Below are 18,071 nucleotides of genomic sequence, written 5' to 3'. Positions count from 1 at the left end.
GCAGGATGCTGGGGTTTCATCTACAGCGTACACCCATTACAACCATACAACCTTCCAATAACACAATGAGATGCAAGGATAGAATGCGACAGGGGGGTGTGTGGAAAGGAAGAGTTCTCCCTCCATTGTTGCTCCCTAAAGTACTGCTGGCAAAAAAACCCAATCAGCAGGGAAAGTAAAATCAGGCATCTCCTTCCAGCAAAGTTACTATTCTGACAATTAATACACTGAACTCACACAGCCTGAGAAAGTAAAGCATCTCTGACAGGCCTTTCAATTCATCTGCTGCTTCAGGAATTCATCACTTTGACAAGTAACAGGTTAACCCTTTATTAAAATGACAGATTCAAAGAGACAAAGAAAACCCACAAGACAACTCAAAGGTCTAGAATTACAGAAGTCTATCAAAGCATTCATAAAGATGTTTTTTTTCATTTGTGGTTTTGACGGTTTTCCATTTACTGCACAGGAGACTACTGGTGTTAACACAAAATACTATTTGCATTATGTGCCTTGCTAAACACATTCAGATGTCCACCTACATTCAATAAATTTTCTGAACCCACACGGTTCACTATTTGCCTCTTCCACCAACTACAAATTCACTGCAATTCCACAGACACACCTGCATGCCTGAATGGCTTACACAAGAACGGGTTCAAACATTGACCATTCCTCCCCAAACAAAAATTTGGACTGCTGAAATTAAATTAACAGCTCTCCCTCAGGGCTTCCCGATATTCCAAGTTCTTCCTCCTCTTCATGATAACAGAAACCTTCAAGAACAGCATTGCACAATCATCATCTCCAATTAGCTATAATTGAAGGATGACACAAGGCAGAACGAGAAACTAGCGCTCCAGTTAATACAGACAGGAAAAAACAAGATTGTGGGAGCAGTATCATTACTAGTAGAGCTCTAGCAAAACCCTCAGGTTGTAGCATGTTGGCACACCATCACCTCTGAGGTAGAGTTTAACCACTCCTCAGTGCAAGAACAGGAGGGAGGGAACAATTCTTGGCCCCCTTTTACCTCAGTGTTCACAATGAAAATTTAAGAAATTATTAACGTGGGACTCCACTGATCCTGTCAAGAGGAGCCTGAATTAATCCTTCTGGGAATCCAATCTGTATTCCTAAAATGCAGTCTGACATGTACTTGTGTAGGACCTTCTTAAAACAGGACAGTTACAAAGTAAATGCAGATTTCCCACACTGAACAGTTGTCCCCTTAAGAACAATTCACTCAGGGTCACCTGGAAAGCCTCTCCCATTCATGTCCATGATTCTATTTCCTGCTCTATACATTCCAAAGACTAAAAAAAAGCTGGTACACACCTGTATCCCCATGGAAACAGCTGTCCTGGTGACATCTCCCAGAAGGCAAATCTCCATCACTTGGCCAGATCTGTCCTGTTTTTCGTACACCCACAATGGTAGCCTCAGAGACAATGACCTGCTGCTGCCTGTGCCGCTTCTGAGACTGGGGTGTTGGTGGACTGCTGCTGTCAAAGGACTGCTGGGAGTTCTGGGAGGGAGAACGGCTCTTGTCCCGATACATGCGGTACGTGGTGGGACTGGGGGAGACATGGCTGGACTGCCCTGAGGAGAAGTCTTCCTCACTGGAGGTAAGGTTCTCATTAGAGCTACAGTCAGGAGTATATCCTCCTCCAATATCTTCAAAACTTCTCGGGGAATAAGATCTCCTTGGCCACGTGAGATGTTTTTCCTGGTCAGTCGTGCCCTGGTTTCGCAGCACAGGTCCTTTCCCTTCTCCTTCCATCATTCCACCAACATAGATACTTTGATAGGGTTGAAAGTCCATGGGCTGCCAAGGTGAGCGGTTGCTGCCATTGGCATTAATCAGGTTATCTTTCAGAAACCTGGGGTTCAGTTCAGCGTCTTCATACTCTCCATCATAGCCAAAGCTGCTCTCCGAGGACCTTCCCCTGTAAGCAGGCCTCTGGAACTCACTGAAGCTTGGTACCACGTTAGAAGGGAGGGAGTGCAAAGACTTTTTGCGTTCCATTTGCATGGCTTGACTACCAAGGGAGCTTATTTTATCAGAGACATCTTTGTCGTTGACCTTTACTAGACCTTTCTCATGATGATACTCCATGTTCACGTAAAAGGGCTTTTCAACAACATCCTTGTTATCTCCAGAAGAATGGGAATTAACCTTTTTAATCCTCTCAAAATTGGACCTTAGGGCTGCCACACTGGTGCTATTACCTCTCTCCTTAGAAACAGGTTCAAACGAACCCTCCTTCTCAGCAGATCCCACTAGTCTGCGACTGGAAGATGATCTGTGTTTGGAAGGAGAGCCATCTGTATCACAGCGATTCTCCATATCTTCTACAACTCTCTTCAGTTTCTCTTCACTGTAGTATTTACACCTGTCCTGCTCTCCCTCTCCATGGTGTGGGCTGTCCGAAGGTGACAGGTCTGACCCATCGCTCTGGGTAGACAGCTTCCGCAGGGAGGGTATCCTGGGTTTGAACTTTTCCTCCCCGTGGTGTGACTTGCTTTTTTCATATTCATCTTGGTCAGCAGACTGGTGATGATGCAGGTCTTGGATCTGCTGCTCTGCACCCCCTTCAGGCAACTGAGAAACACGTTTAAAACCCCATCTCTGTCTATCATAGCTTTTCTTCTCCTTTGCCAGAAGAGTCTGCAGGTAAATCATGCGGAACCTCTCCTTGTTGACCTCCATCTCCAGTCTCCGGATAGATGCTTTGCACATCTCCAGCTCCTGTTCAATGTCTCCAACAGACTTCAGCTCCATTTTAGGAGGCTCAGAGTCTGCAAATTGTGCTTTCCAAGCCTCCACAAACCCCACAGGGTCCACCATTTTGCATACAGGGCTAAGTGGAGAATACAGGAAGGAGGCTGGAGAAAGAGATAGGTGGAGAGAATAAACCAACCGAATCTCACATGTAGAAACAGAAACAGCTCCGGCAGGGTCAACTCAACACGTCTCTTTCACGATCCATGCAGGCAGGGAAACGGGGAGGCAAACGGCAGTCCTCGGAGCAGCCTCTCGTTCCCGTCTCCTTCAGCTTTTGCCGCCCCAGCCCCGCTGTACGCTGGCTACTCTCTCCCCGGCATGACCTATCTTTTGCCAGCGAACAACAATGCTCCGAACTCGGCGAGCCCAGAGCAGTTCAAAGTGGGTGGACAAAGGAACAGACTCGGTGAGGGGGAAGGAAGGCAAATATCGCCCCCCACCCACCCACCTCCTATCGCTGCCGTCCTGGGCAAAATCCTCGGCGCAGCCACGCTCGGGAGCCTTCCGCTCTGTCTTCCCCTCGCCAGCCCCCGTGTTGTGCTTTCTCTTTCTCTCTCCTCCTCTCCCCCTGCCCCTCTCCCTGTCTCCTCCTCCCGGCTATTGTGCTGTCCTCCGGGCGCACACGCTCTCCGGAGCCTCGGCGCGGCGCGTCCCGTGGGCGAGCTCTGCCGCTACCCGTTGGTGCCCGAGCGCCCCGCGGCCCCGCGGGAGCTCCCTCGGCGCGGCAGCAGCAGCGGCTGGCGGCGTGGCGGCGGCTGCCCACTGCTGCCCATCGCGCGGCCCGGCTCTGGCGGCAGCGGCCCGAATCGCAGCGCTGCGGAAGGGGAGGAGAGGGAAGGAACGAGGCGCTGGGGCCTCTTAAAGGGGCAGCCCGGGCCGGCGGCGGGAGGCCGTGCCCGCAAGACCCGGCGGGGCTTGGGCTTGGGCCTGGCCCTGCGCTTGGAGGCGGCTGCCGGAGAGACAAAGACAAACTCGGGTACCTTTGCGTCCGCTCACGCCTGCAGCCACAGGCCCGGACATCACCACAGACATACATAAGTATACCCAAGCCTGGGCAAGAATATAGCAGACATATCTATCCCTGTGCGCACAGAGAGGTGATGTTCTTGTCCATACATCCACACTCTCATCTATTATGTATAAACACCGGCATGGCTCTGCTCTGTCTCGTGTGTTCAGAGCAACGCTCTCCCCCCAGGCACTGATGCAGCTCACCTTCGAAGGTCAGAGTTTCCCCCATTAATGTAAGCACTGTTTGGTGACAGGCTTGTCCTTGATTCAATCCTTTCTTCCATGACAATAAAGGACAAGCTGGATTTCTGAGATGGGCAACCTGTACTCCAAAATCACTGATAACAATAAGGGCTGGTTTGTTCAGGCATTAGTCTTACTTATATTTTCTCCCACATAGTACCCTAGCCACAACAGCTCAGTCCCCTGCCTTGGCTCTGAGTAAAGGGTAACATATGATTTAAACAATGGCTGCTGAGCCATACCCCTTCTGAAATCACAGCCCTGTATGCTTCCCCTGCACTAATTCAACCTCTGGAAAAATGGCAACAAATACACCTGAAGTTCTGCCTTGCCTGTGTGGGTGATAGGGAAAAAAAAGTGAGACAAATCAACCTCTTTTTGTGTCTGCTGTGAGGTGTATCTTCTCCGTAGGTTATGGGTAAAGAGGGTGGGATAAAGCCCCAACAAGAGCTAATCAAATCCCCTAAGAATGAAAAGCTCAAGTCCACAGGCTTTCTTACCTTTGAAATATGTATTTCATAATCCATTACACAGTTTCTCTTCATGCTTTTTACAGGCCAAACAAAATGTGTTTGGTATTTTCAGACACATCACACATGGCTAATCATGCATTCAGATGCACACTGTTCATCCTTCTCGGTTTTTGTTTCCTGGCTGTAACCTCTGTTCCTGCACTTGTTTCCTCAGCTTTTATCACATACAAGCATCGTCTGACCTATATGGAAAACATTATAATCCAAATCACAATAAAATCTAGATATTTAATAAATACCTCTATAAACCTTTCAAGTAACTTCAATCTTTCACTGAAATAAAATTAGTCGGCTTCTCTTCATGGACACTGTTTCTTATCTGATTGCCTTAGTGTCAGTTTGAACAACAGAACTCTGGCACATGATTTATTTCTAGTACCAGGAGGTTTAAACCTATGCTGGCATGGTTCTAATGACACATATATCTTGTTGCCATATGTTCTGGATTCTTACATCATTTCTACTGAAGCCTCACAGTTCTGCTGCTTTATGTCTAGAGTCTTTTCTATTGGGGTTCACTTTTCTGACATCTGTACCATTTCTGGAGGGAGTAAAAAGTCTGATGAGTCACAGGAGGGATTTCTGCATGCACACTTCACTTGTAGTGAATAATGCCATTAAAAAAATGCACCCTCTTTATCTATTAAGGTACTACAACATCAGAAATGCCAGTGGGAATTGAAGGGATACCTGAATTTTTGCCAATACTTTATGCATCCAACAGAGTATTACTTTAATGGGATACAAATTCCAATAAGGCCATGATGGCAGACCCATGCCTATGATTTGAGAATCGGAACCTTGTGAGGAGAGGGCTGAACTCCAGACAGACTGTCCTGCAAATACCCTCTGCTGGCCTGCAAGAGATTGCAAAGCCCTTCCCGGTGGAAACTGAGCCGGTACTACAGCGACCACAGCGCTCCCTCTTGTGGGAAAGGGGAGCCACTAGGCTCAAGTTTAACAGTTCCTGAGTTGTCTCACGCTGTTCCTGCAGCGTAATCCCACCCGAGAAACAGAAGCTCTGTAAGAATGAAAAAACAGACGGTAGGATATAAGCAGAGTCTTTCTGAAGGTAGATAAAACGTGATTACCGATTAATCTGTGGCTGAAACTATGAAATCACATTTTTGAAGTGCCAATCAGCACTCTGGTACTTTGACATGGCCAGCGAAGTCCCATCTGGCCTAAATCATTCTGTGAATCCAGAAAAGTAGAAACTCTCCTTCTCAGAATTCAGAGAGCAGCAATTTCTCGCTGTGAGAACTGCCTTATGGCCAAAAATACAAGAAGCTGATCAATCATCTCCACTACCAAATGCAGATTTTGGTATACTATCAACTTGTCAAATACTTAATTTTAACTTCCAAGCTCAGAGGGTGTGATACAGCCTTCATTCACCAGTGTGATACACTGTACTCCCAAGAACAGCCTCCAACTATCAAAAAAAACCCTGAAAAGAGAGAGAGGGAGCCAGATCTATTCATGAAGCTTGGAATCTGGTGGTTGTATCACAAGATGAGCGTGAGCTGGGAACCAGCATGATTCTGAAAGATCTGAATCACATGTCCTAAACAGACTACAAATAATAATAATCTAAGTTGTCAAATAATCTCTCAAAAGGCAGAAACATCATCAAAAATTAAAAGGAAGGCTTTTATAGGGAGAAGTGAACATTAGCAGTTGTTTTGCTGAAGGAGCTATGGATACCCATTTAAACAGGAACTCACAATAGCTTCTGCTTACTAAGACAAGGAACAGTGAACATTGGTACTTCCTTGGGAAACATCATTACAGCTGCTCTCTGTCATTAGAATGCCTTCCAATTTCACTTCTCCCCTTTCTCAGCTGCACATTCCACAAGCTGGCACTGCAACTGTTGCTATGATTGCTGTCAGGACTTCAACTGGTATAAAAATCATGGCAGAGCCTACCTATGTTTAGAGTTAACACAGCTGCTCCAATGCTGTTTTCCACCATATTGAAGTTTCTTCTAAGACAGTTAAGTTGCTGATAGGATGAATTAACATGCATAAATAAAACATAGATCTGATAGAAACATTAAGAACTTTCACATCTACGTTTATTTTTCTAACAAAGTTAAGTTTCCTTTGTGCTTTCCTAAGCATTTCATTTGCAACATGATCCAAGATTCATTTCAGATGCTCAGTTATTGAGTCTCAGTAGGACTAAACTCCCTACCCTCCCTCCCCAAACCAACAAAACCCCAAACCTACCAAACAAAAACCAAATCCAAACAAACAAACCACCATCAACAACAACAGTTTGATACATTTTCCCTCTTTCATTTCCTAAAATAAAACTTTCTATTTTTGTTTGGGAGCTCTCATCGTTGCAGGTGCTCTGTGCTGGGCTACAGAGAAGCATGGTGCTTGCAGAAAAAGTTGCCAACTAGCAGCAGCTCAGGCTGACTTGGGTATTGCTTTCTGGGGTTCCCATCATGTTCTTTTCAAGTTCTGTAGGAAAAAAAAAGAATTATAATATAAAATCAGAAGAAACTCCACCATCCAATAGCCACTGCTGAATGCAGTTCCAGTCACTCCTATATGCTAGAACTCAGGCAGACAGTAACATGAACATGTTTGCAGGTGTTTGAAACAGGCTTTAGTGCTTGAAAACCCTCCCCAATATCGCAGGCTGTAAACAAGGAAAATACAAACTTAACGTACTGATGAGGTTTCCTGTCCCAATTCGGGCTACATGCCCAGCAGTTTTCCCCAGCTCCTTTATCATGGACTGCTCAAAGGCCAAGGCAGCAACTCGGGAAAAGAATTCTTTGACATTTTCCCCTAGGGAACAGGACAGAAACAATCAGATCAAGGATATCAAGCACATTTGTGAGCAGATGTGTGCTCAACAGTGGGATAGAACAAGCCTCTCCAACAACCTGTCCTCCATTCTGATCACTGCAGAGATAGTTTCTCATTTTCTTACTCTGGAATACTGTACCTTGAACCATCCCTTTATTTTCAGTCAGCAACAGAGAGAATGAGGTTTGTAGTATAATTTTTCTCACTGTTTATGTTAAGTAGCAGTGCACATGTGTGTTTATGTAGCTACCTATGAGTTAAACATGATTAGGCACTGCACAGCAGCAGTGTGGGAATGGGGAAATAAGGAATTTCAACTTCCACCTTACCATAAGCCTTGTAGCTGTGCTATTTTTACATCCCTTGCAGTGACTCACCTGTTTTGGCTGAAACTGACCAGTATTCTGCTTGCATCTCATTTGCAAAGCGGATGGCATCTAGCTCTGTCCTTTCACACACAGCATCTGACTGAGCAAATAACATGGAACAACATAAGAGCATACCTGGGCTAGCAGTAACACAGAGGTACTATTAGCACCTGCACTGTGATGCTTTCAGTTTTCACAGTGGCCTTTCTGGCCTTGCCTTAGAACATGCAGTTTCTGGGACTTGTTTATAGTGAAGCGTACTAAACAAAGTGCATAAGTGGTACTGTGGCAGCTGGGGAGGGTGGGAAATAAAATATATCCAAAAAAAAATCAGCTAAACAGTGAGAAGCAATTTTGCTTTGAAATCTTTAAGAATTCAGTATTGATAGCTAGAGAGAGAAAAATACAAGACTCAGAATGGTATAGACTGCATGCATCATATCCTGATCCTCTGCAAATGATGTTACATTCAATTAAGCAAGAATTCTTCCCTGTTCCTGAAAAAAGAACACAGTCTCTGAAACCCAAACCAACACACCCCTCAAGATCATCGGGTACTCCATTCTTTTCTGCACACACTTTTTCTCTGCCTTTTCAAGTACTTGTATGGGGTTGAAAGATGTTATGCAAGGAATAGAAATAGGGAGACTTCACCAAGTGCCCATCTTTTCTGAAAGCATCTTCTTAATCGGTTCCAAGTGTGCTGTTTTATTTACCTGTGATCTTTCTTCTGGTTATGATTTTCCCTCAAGCTCTTTATTCCAACAACATTGTGTACAATTTGTAGCGGACATCGCTTGAGGAACTTGGGGAAATCTGATTTTCCTATCTGCATTCAATTTGCTTACCACCAAATCTTTTTTCGTTCCAACTAGAAAGATGAAGCTGGAATCCGGCTCATTCTCCCTCAATGTATCTTCTAGCCACTGTCTGAAATACAAACAGAAATGAGAGGATCAGTCAAAAGCACTGAGGAATATAGGAGAAAGTGATGGATAACAGGGTCACAAAAAAATGTGAGAGGATAAGCTTATGTGAGACTATCAAGTGCCCTTTTTCTAGACAGAAAGAGGCCAGGAGCTGTTCTAACTCCTTTGAATACATGCCTTCCACTAGGGAAAAGTTCAAACGTGCCCATTTCATGGTGTAAATTCAACAATGACCCAGAGAGGATATTTATCAGTATGATGGAAGGGGCAAAGTTTTGATCAAGATAAGAAAACAAAAAACAGAGAAAAAGATTTAAAGAACACAGCAGATTAGATGCAAAATGGAATGAAAAAGAATGAAATCATCTATTGAGAATTATAAAACAGCTCCCTATGAAGGCTGCATGATTCTTGTCTCATAAGCTTTTACATATTTTTGTTGCCTTGGCAAATCAGGTTCCTCTTGAGTCATCCAACACAAGCAAAGGAGGGAAGGGAGAGTGTGTGTAATCAGGTTCACAGGCTTCAATTATTTTCAGCCAAGCAGACACACTAATATATATATTATTTACAAAGTCATATGTAAATGAGCTAAGTACCATAGTAGTAGTCTAAGGAAATAATCTAAGAGAGTACGGGTTGTAATGAAACAGGTCCCTGCATTGCAGTCACAACAGCATCTTAGAAATACACATGCCTTGAGTTGGCAACAAGGATGTGCATCATAGACCAGGAGGGCTTTGCAGCCTGCACTGAAAGCAAAACAATTGCTCCTAACCATTAGTGTGCTGTTGTGACCAAACCATTACAAGTATATCTGAACCAGTAAGTTTAGCTACATATACTCTCCTCTTTTTGGCAGCCTAGTCATTTCAGGCCAGCAAGTACACCTAGAAAATGAGAGGCTCTTGAGACATTATGCGTGAGATGTATCTCATCATTTTAACCATTTATATCAGATGCCAGCCTCTTACCCTGTTTACAGCAAATGGAGGGCAAAAGGAACGGTTTTGGGGTGCACTTCACCTCTGGTTTTAGAAAGATCAAGCTTTTGCTGAAGTGCCTTTTCTCTCCTTGAGTATAAAGGAAGTCAAGGGTAAGTACTTCAAATGTCTGCTCTGTATTTTCTTTAGAAAAACCCCACCATACGTAAACCAAATAAGTGACTGCCATTCTTCATTTCCTAGCTCAACAGAAAATACACTCACAATCCAGCAAGTTCTCAGCAACTACAGGCTATCCAAGGCAATTAAACCATAAAAGCTTACATTGTAAAAGCTTTAAAGGCTAAGCCAAAATACAGAAACTTACTTGGTGTGATCCAAAGTCTGGACATCAGCCAGATCAAACACTGTTATTATAACTGCAATAAAAATTTAAAACAGAAAAAAGTAATTAAGTTAGAAAGTGCAGCAGAAGTCTCTCCAACTCATCTTATTAAACAGAGACTGTTTACAAAGAAAGTGCAAGAAAAGATTTAACACAGAGGAGATGGAAGACTACCCATTAGTTCATTCCTCTTCCTTTTCTAGCACTCAGTAAGCCTGAAGTCATCAGGTTTCAGCCTTATTTACCTGTGGTCTGTAGCCTATAGTGCTGTTACTCCTATTTTTTGGGATCACTAATTCCTGCAGAATTGTCTGTTACCAAAGGGAATGCCAGAAGTATCCACTTCTAACTTCAGCAATAATCTTACCCCAAAACCAGATTCTTTTCTCCCTTGACATAAATGCCAATTTTTATCACTGCATCATCAGAACATTCAGAGCTTACAGATGTGAAAAGGTATCAATTCATGAGAATTTTAGTCCCTTCTCTCCAGTAATGGACAATCCATTCCACCACACTGTGTCTACAGGTTCCTTTTCAAGGAGCACATATACATATACATTTCTGTATAAAGTACAACCTCCTGTCACAGCCAGGATCAAATTAATGTTGTTCTCACCCTCTGCTCCTCGGTAGTAAGCAGATGCAATGCACTTGAACTTTTCCTGACCTGCTGTGTCCCATCTGTGAAATGGAGGGAAAACAGAAGTTTCAGGTTAATGAAACGCTGTGTAACCAGAGCAAACATGCTAATGAAGCAGCAGACTGGTACAAGTTAGAGAAGAATTTGATACCAAAGAAGTGTTACCATCTGGAACATGTTATTCATTAACTACTGACAGAAAGACAGTAAAGCTCTACTATTTCATATAGACATTTTAACTCTGGTTTTATCATTAATATTTTTTCCTTTTTAATACTGGTCATTTTGCATACAGTTCAAGTATTTGTATGCTGTATGGTAACACACTTTTCCTTAATACGTTTTTGCCTCATCCATGCCATTTGAATATATGCCTAAGGAAATCCAATTCTGAACATTTTCTCTGCTAATACTACGTAAATCATAGGTTAGCTCATGTTAGAATCTTACAACTGTTAGATATTATATCTGTCTATGCACAGCTCAGTTAACCAGGTACTAATGACACCACTGAAGAAAATCAAGACAGTGCTTCTTGATTAATCAACATGATATGCAGTCCTCTTAACTACTGCAGAGGTTTGGGTTTTTGTTACAGCCTAAGAGTGCCAACCATGGATACTTGCAAATTCATCTTGTATGGAAATCTCCCAGCAAAAGGGGGCACTAGTGCTTATCATATTGAAATGTTCTACCCAGCCCCTGAAGATCCTGCAGATAAAGCAACCTGACATTTAGTAGCTCATGAACCTTATTGCCTCAGCAGGTGAAATACTGATGTTTCCATCTAGATTTTAGAGGGACTCAAGTTTCAAAGGGATAGGGCTTGGCAGAATATTCAAAAAAACAATGGAACTGAAATCAGTGGGAACTGTATTTCTAATTATTCTTCAATAAATCCCATTAGCCATCTATTGACATCAGGGATATCTCAGAAAAAACGTGTTCCTAAGTGACAAGGTTTTTAAGATTCATGCACTAAAATGCTTTTGCGAAGCATCTTATTTCTGCTCTAGTCACACTACATAGACATTTCCTGCCTGGATGTCTTTCTGTGTGATCTGGTATAGGGGATCTTGCTCTGGCAGGGGGGGTTGGACTAGATGATCTCTCGAGGTTTCTTGCAGCCCCTAACATTCTGTGATTCAATAATACCCCCTACAGAGCAATACTGATAGCCGTGGAAAATGCCAAAGGACATACATAAGTAGAACCAAAGCAGGTGAGAGAAGGCCAAAATTCCCGCTAGTCTCCTAACCAAGCTGAAAATCAAAGATTTTGGGTTTGCATTCTAATAAAAGCACTCCAGTCTTTCTATAATTTGGAGAAAAATCACTTAGTCCCTAATTAAGAGATGCTGAAATCACTGGACCATTAATGTCAATGGCTGCAGGAAAAGAATTCCCAGGCAAGCCCAGTTCAGTGGAACTCAAGTGACAGAATGGTGTAACAGCAGAACTGAAGAAAGTCTATGGCAAAAGCTTCTACTTCTCTTTCAAGGAAATTGAGTAAAACAAAGCAGAACTCCCCTGAAATAGTGCAAGACATCCAAGATTAATTTCCATGGACAGACTTGCAACATTTTTAGTGATAAGTAATCCAGGATAGTAGCACTGTTACTAAAACTGCAACTCCAGGTACAGAACCTGGGTTTCAGATTCCATTATTCTTTGTGCAATGTTATGATTTCTTTAAAATCTCTATTCCACTAGCATACAGCAATTCAAGCTCTGCTGCAACTGTACTCTGTGCAATGCTTAGCCATGCTGTGTCATCTTACATCTGGAGATTAAAGGGAATTCCCATTATTTCAAAACGTTCCATTTCAAAATCCACACCAATGGTGGCCTTGTAGTCCCGGTCAAAATTATCTTTACAAAATCTGCAATTGAAAAAAAAAAAATATTCAATACTAGTAACTCCCAGCCACAAAAAAAATACAAAACTAACACTATCTAAAGTAAGTTAGGAAGAAAAGAATTAAGTAACTATGTAGTGGCTCAATATCACAGAAGCACATATAAATTGAAAAAAAAAAAATACTGCATAGCAAACAGGAAAGCAGAGACATCTAGGAAGCTCCTGGGATGAGATGAAAATCACAATGAACTCTCCTTTGACTACCAAGGAAGATTCAGTATCTTACAGTCTTCGTTACAAGGGAATATGTCCTGGGTTATAAATAATGACCCAAGTGATAAAACAGTGAAGCTAAAAACTTAGCATATCTACTGAAGAATGTAGAAGAAAAAACAATAACCACCAACACCATCAGCATGAATGGACAGGAATGGAGACATTATAACATTTATTTGAGAAACAGCACAATCAAATCATGTGTTGAGATACACTGTACCTGTTGATAAGGCTGGTTTTCCCAACATAAAGGTCTCCTACCACAACCACTTTGGCTATTTTCAGCCTGTTATAAATGTATGAAAACATAACATGTTTGTAGTAGCAATTTCAATATTCTCTCTCTAAAACAAACTGATTTAGATCCTTAAATTTCAAGTGATGAGCATGTGTACCTGTGACTCCAATTGACCTAAATGCCACGGTACTGCAGGATCTGAGTTTTAAATTGCAAGGAAGAAAAAGAGGTCACTAAAAAACCCAAACCCGTCTGAGGCAGAAATTTCTTACTCTGCATATTTTTTGTTAAATATAATCCAAGTGGGACATAAATTCTATTTTATTAAAATTGCTTTGACTTCAAGTATGTGCAAACTGCCAGATGTATATAAGACTACAAAGTATCTGTATCGTTTTCATAAACATTAACCACAAATTCCTCATTGACTTTTAATAGCACAGATCAAGTCCTAACTGCAGAAACAAGAAATTGCTGGCAATAAAATAACCCACTTGCAGAGTTTGTCTCAGGAGAAAAAAAAACAAAAACACATGGTTAGAGCCAATATATTTTGGAATAATATTAATCTGAATCTGGTTTCATGCAAGTAATCCTCTTTGCTCTGGGTCCTCCCACAGGATGCAGCAGATGGGCTTTAGGTGACTCAGACTGCATTCATAAAATTGAAACAATCTTTCTTTTAGGAGATACAGGTAGAGAAGTGAATGGGAGTGTATCATGCACATGCTAGAAAAATGGCTTAGGAGGTTTAGTGCTGTCTTCTGTCAAGGAATGCTTTCTAAAGGAAGGCATTCTATTGAATACTATTTCTGGTTATATCAAGCTTCCATGTGATGCTGATTCTAAGTTGTTTATTCTAAGTAATCCAAATCTTGACTGGTAAACAGCCTAATATTTTTAAAAAATTAAAAAAAGAAGGCATTTGGTGTGCCAGTCAATACTAACTGTTACTGATAAAATATTGAATAAAATCAACATCCTTAAGGAAAAAGCCAAATAGTCAAGTGATGGTTTAGAGGTGTTCATATTTGGGGGGGAGGAACAAACCTCCCTAGATCAGACAATTTAACACATTGATGGAGTATCAACAGACTCTTAAATACAGCCATTAGCTACTGGATTTCTCAGACTATTTTTCTGAGAAAGAAATATTCCATTACTTGAGGTAACGGAAAAGGAAGATATTGGTTATTCTTGTCAAGCTTTACAATTACTCTACAAAACGCTCAGTTTCCTGCTCCTCCTACCCCCATCCCATCAAAAAAATAACCTAACAATAATCATATCTAGAGAGCACTGACAAGAAAGTAATTTTATTTACAAATCCAAAAGTAAAGTTTTCAGCTATACTCTGTTACTAGAACAAATGAACTGGAGAGTTGGCTTACTCTGGAAATAAAAAGAACAAATATTTGTTTATGGAGGAGGAAAAAAAGAACTCAATCCACTAAAGCATGTCTTGCTAACAAAATTGTCCAGACACTTGCGACAAATTTACATGATACTAGACAGTGACTGTGCTTCTAAAAAGCAATAAACTCACTGATGCCTCTTCAATGTATTTTGTTTTGTTTAGCAAGACTCCTTAGTGAAATGAATACAAAGTTGCATTTAAAGATGGATATCATGGTTAGCAACGACTCTAGATTTGAAAGAATTGCGAGCTACTTGTCAGTCTTCATTGAAGCTCCAATTCACACCAGAACACAGAAGCATTTATCAGTAAAACATACAGCTATTTAAATGAATAGTGGTGATTTCTAACACAGTTTAGCTTTCTTACCTTGCTTCAGGAATTAAATCAGTACTAGTAACAGTTCTGGGAGAGAGATGATGTGAAAAATTTAACAAATTAAAAGATTATTACTAGGGCATAAACTGGTTTCTTTGGATTTTTCAGTGCTATATGTTTACCAGAATTTTGGCCCAGCTTTGAGGAAACATTAAAAGAGAACTTCTTAACATGTATACTTCTAAAACACTAAAGCTAAGTGCTCTAAGCAACTTAGAACAGCAGTATGTTTATTTTCCCCAAAGCCTTTATTAGCTGATCATTTGGAACATCAGCAGAGAACACAGCAAGGCTGGATCTGCCTGATTCCATACGACTACTCTAAAATTTGTTTGCCATGCTGACTTGTATGTGCAAAATTCAACACATTTTAAACAGTCAATTAATCTCTTGAACTAAGAGTTAAGTTCAAAATTGCAGCTATTTGTGGGTAAGCGACTCTCAGTGCTACTTATATCAGAAGAAGAAGTATCTTTGACACTTGTGTGAAGAGGAGGCACTTTATTCATAGAATCATAGAATGGTAGGGGTTGGAGTGCCCTCAGGTCACGGTCAAAGAGGTCAAAAAAATGCCATCCACACAAGCTTAGCTGCCAGCTGCCATGAAACATATGGGAGTGAAGAAGATGAGGAAAGACGGAGGAAAAGTCTAGGAAGGAAGCAGGCCATAAAGAGTTTAAAATACTTTCTTCATTGCATATTTGGTTTGTTATTCTTCATTGCATATATAATTTACCCTGCTGTTCCAGTGCTCTGCTGACAAGCAGTCCTGACCTGGGCATGGAAGTGCTCTTTGAACTGCAGACAGGCCTCAGGTGTGTACCACTGAAAACAGGAGAGGACAGTAACTGGGATAAACCAGCTACTTTGCAGAAGTCCAATCAGCAAGGAAAAAAATAGCTAAGAAGATTAATTCAAAGAGTTTGTCAAGCACAGAGATAGTCTGGCATAAGAAAAGTGATTGCTTGGGTAACAGTACAGTAAGGCTTCCCCACAGTCATGTCTCTGAAAACTCCTTTGGACAGCCTTCTCACTCAACCACCTTGCTGAGTGGCAGTGTCCCAGCACTAGCTACACTTCCACACTCACATACATTTGCTCATCATTCCGTACAATAGTAAGTACCTTAAATTATCCCAGTGCCCACAAAGGACACATCAGACGAAGACGGGTGGGAGCACATCACCAGCAAGTCATTATTTCTATGAAGTCTTTTGGATCTCTTATGTGTGTGAAGCACTGTTTTTATTTATTAGTTTTAATTAGGCATTAGTTAAAAATGAGAAAAATGAGAAAAATTACCTTCTATTTGCTTCAAATTGGTTGGTAGTTTTCATAAAGTTAAAAGCAAAATGTGCAGCTGAGATCAAGCATGGCAAAAAATGCTAACTCCCTTAAACGGATCTTTTGAACAACTGAAAAAACAGAATGGCAATTCCTTGTTCTTCCCTGTCCTTAACCTCTTCCGTTATACTTCAAGTACAAAAGCCTTTGGGGACCTCAATGATCTCTTCTGTCTGTGTTTCTATAGTGCCTACTTCTTTGATCTACCATATGACTAAGGGTGCTACAAACAGAAAATTACAATTGCCTCGAATTCCTCAACCAAAACCTGCACACAGATCTAATTAGACTCTTTGCATATTTAATATCAGCTACAGTTCTTACTTCCCCTTGGTGAGGGAACTCTTTAAGCATGTAATTAATAATGTTTGGCCAAAATAACATAGATATTATAAGAGAACACTTTTGTGGCAAGAGTAATTTTCTGTAAAAGTTAAAGGAAGAAAAAGATGATTATTAAAGCTAGCAGCACTGGATGGAAACATGAGGTCACATTCATCTTTGTAAGAAATCCTTAAATAGTTTGTCATTTTAGCAGAAGACAAAAGCTGTACATTAAATTAAAATACTAATTATCACAAGGGAAAGATAGCTCAGTGTGGCAGGTGCTACATACTGTGACCAGAGGGATAAAGAATGCTTACCTTGGGAAACTGAGAGATTACTCTGTCCCTACTCACTGGGGGAACCAAATGCATTAGGCTGGACTTCATCCTCCAAATTCAATTAAACTCTACTAGACAGGAAATACATAAAGAGAAACAGAGTATTCTACATAAAGAGAAACAGAGTATTCAGAAATTGCCTCAAAATAGGGAAAACGTGATTAAAAAAAATGCTGGCAGATTTTACAGACTCAGCATCTTTTTTTTCCTTTCAGTACAACTGGCAGCTCTTTATTTGTGTTAAAGAAAGCCTGTTTCTTACATAAAAGGGACCACTTCAGTGTAGATAGCTGCAGTAGCCAACAGTGGTTTTCTGAAACTACCAGGCCCCGACTCTAACTCCGTGGGACGGCAGAGAACTCTTCACTTAATTCTACCTAAATGCTTGCAGTTTAACTCTGAAAGGATTCTGCAGTGTTTAATTTACAAATCTTGCTCATCATTGAAATGCCTCTGTACTAATCACACTAAAAAAATGCTAGGGGATATCAGAATTCATTTGGTCAGAACAAGAAAGGAGAAAAGATTAAGCTGCCACATTTCTTGGCACAAGATCAGACTTTCATCCAAGATCAGCTCAGAAAGAACAAAATCAGTAGATAGTCTGACTTGGAAAATGAATAGTGTTCACATGAAAATCACAAATGCATTTAGATATCCCACTTGAGACATCAATTTGGTTATGCAATGAAACCTCGTGGGTTGTTGGGGGAGGGGACTCTTGATAGGATACCAATTTCTTATGGCATTCAAAAGAATGCTTCTAATAAGAACATTCATCATGTAGCAAACTGTAAGGAAGGACTCACCATGCAGCAGCTGATGCGGCAGGATTCTGGCCACACAAACAGCTCAATCTGCTAGCTGCGTGACCATAGCAACAGGCTTGCAACACTTACCTTCCTCCCCTTCTCTTACAGATTGGGCAGGGTTGGAGTAATTTAACTACATATACGGCCCTAGTTTTAAAATAACAAACTGGTTTTAGCAGCCATACAGATTCCTTTGATCAGAACTGCTCCTTAAGAAACAAATGGTCCCTTAGTCCTGTTCCATTTTCTGCACAGTTTGTATATGTGGATACAAAAAACAGGATTAACCCAGCAGAGGAAGAGCTAATGGAGCGGGGAACTGTTCCAGTGCTAATATTAAGCATAGCAGCAATTATAAAGAAACTCCTGAGGGATTTTTTCAGAATTTCATCTTGATTTCATCTCAAGA

At 41.3% G+C, this 18,071-nt stretch overlaps 2 protein-coding genes across 2 annotated transcripts in view; both read right to left on the bottom strand.

Moving 5' to 3' along the window:
* BCR (BCR activator of RhoGEF and GTPase) overlaps positions 1–2,851 on the bottom strand; it is a 91,718-nt gene extending 88,867 nt beyond the window's left edge. Inside the window, exon 1 of the mRNA XM_054392470.1 lies at positions 1,339–2,851. Within this exon, the coding sequence (XP_054248445.1) occupies positions 1,339–2,851 (1,513 nt within the window). The remainder of the gene's footprint in view (positions 1–1,338) is intronic.
* A 4,133-nt stretch (positions 2,852–6,984) lies between these two features.
* On the bottom strand, positions 6,985–16,898 carry RAB36 (RAB36, member RAS oncogene family). Its single transcript, XM_054392752.1, has 10 exons — positions 16,830–16,898; positions 15,578–15,666; positions 13,029–13,094; positions 12,453–12,554; positions 10,649–10,713; positions 10,012–10,063; positions 8,620–8,701; positions 7,781–7,871; positions 7,263–7,382; positions 6,985–7,049 (listed from the first exon to the last, which is right to left on the bottom strand). Exons 1-10 carry the CDS (start codon positions 16,896–16,898, stop codon positions 6,985–6,987), a joined length of 801 nt encoding a protein of 266 aa, XP_054248727.1.
* Positions 16,899–18,071: the final 1,173 nt, after the last annotated feature.

The sequence above is a fragment of the Indicator indicator genome, chromosome 26, assembly GCF_027791375.1.
Source record: "Indicator indicator isolate 239-I01 chromosome 26, UM_Iind_1.1, whole genome shotgun sequence".
In the NCBI taxonomy this organism is placed as follows: domain Eukaryota; kingdom Metazoa; phylum Chordata; class Aves; order Piciformes; family Indicatoridae; genus Indicator; species Indicator indicator.
The sequence above is the reverse complement of the archived record's forward strand: the minus strand, read 5'-3'. Positions and strand labels throughout refer to the sequence as shown.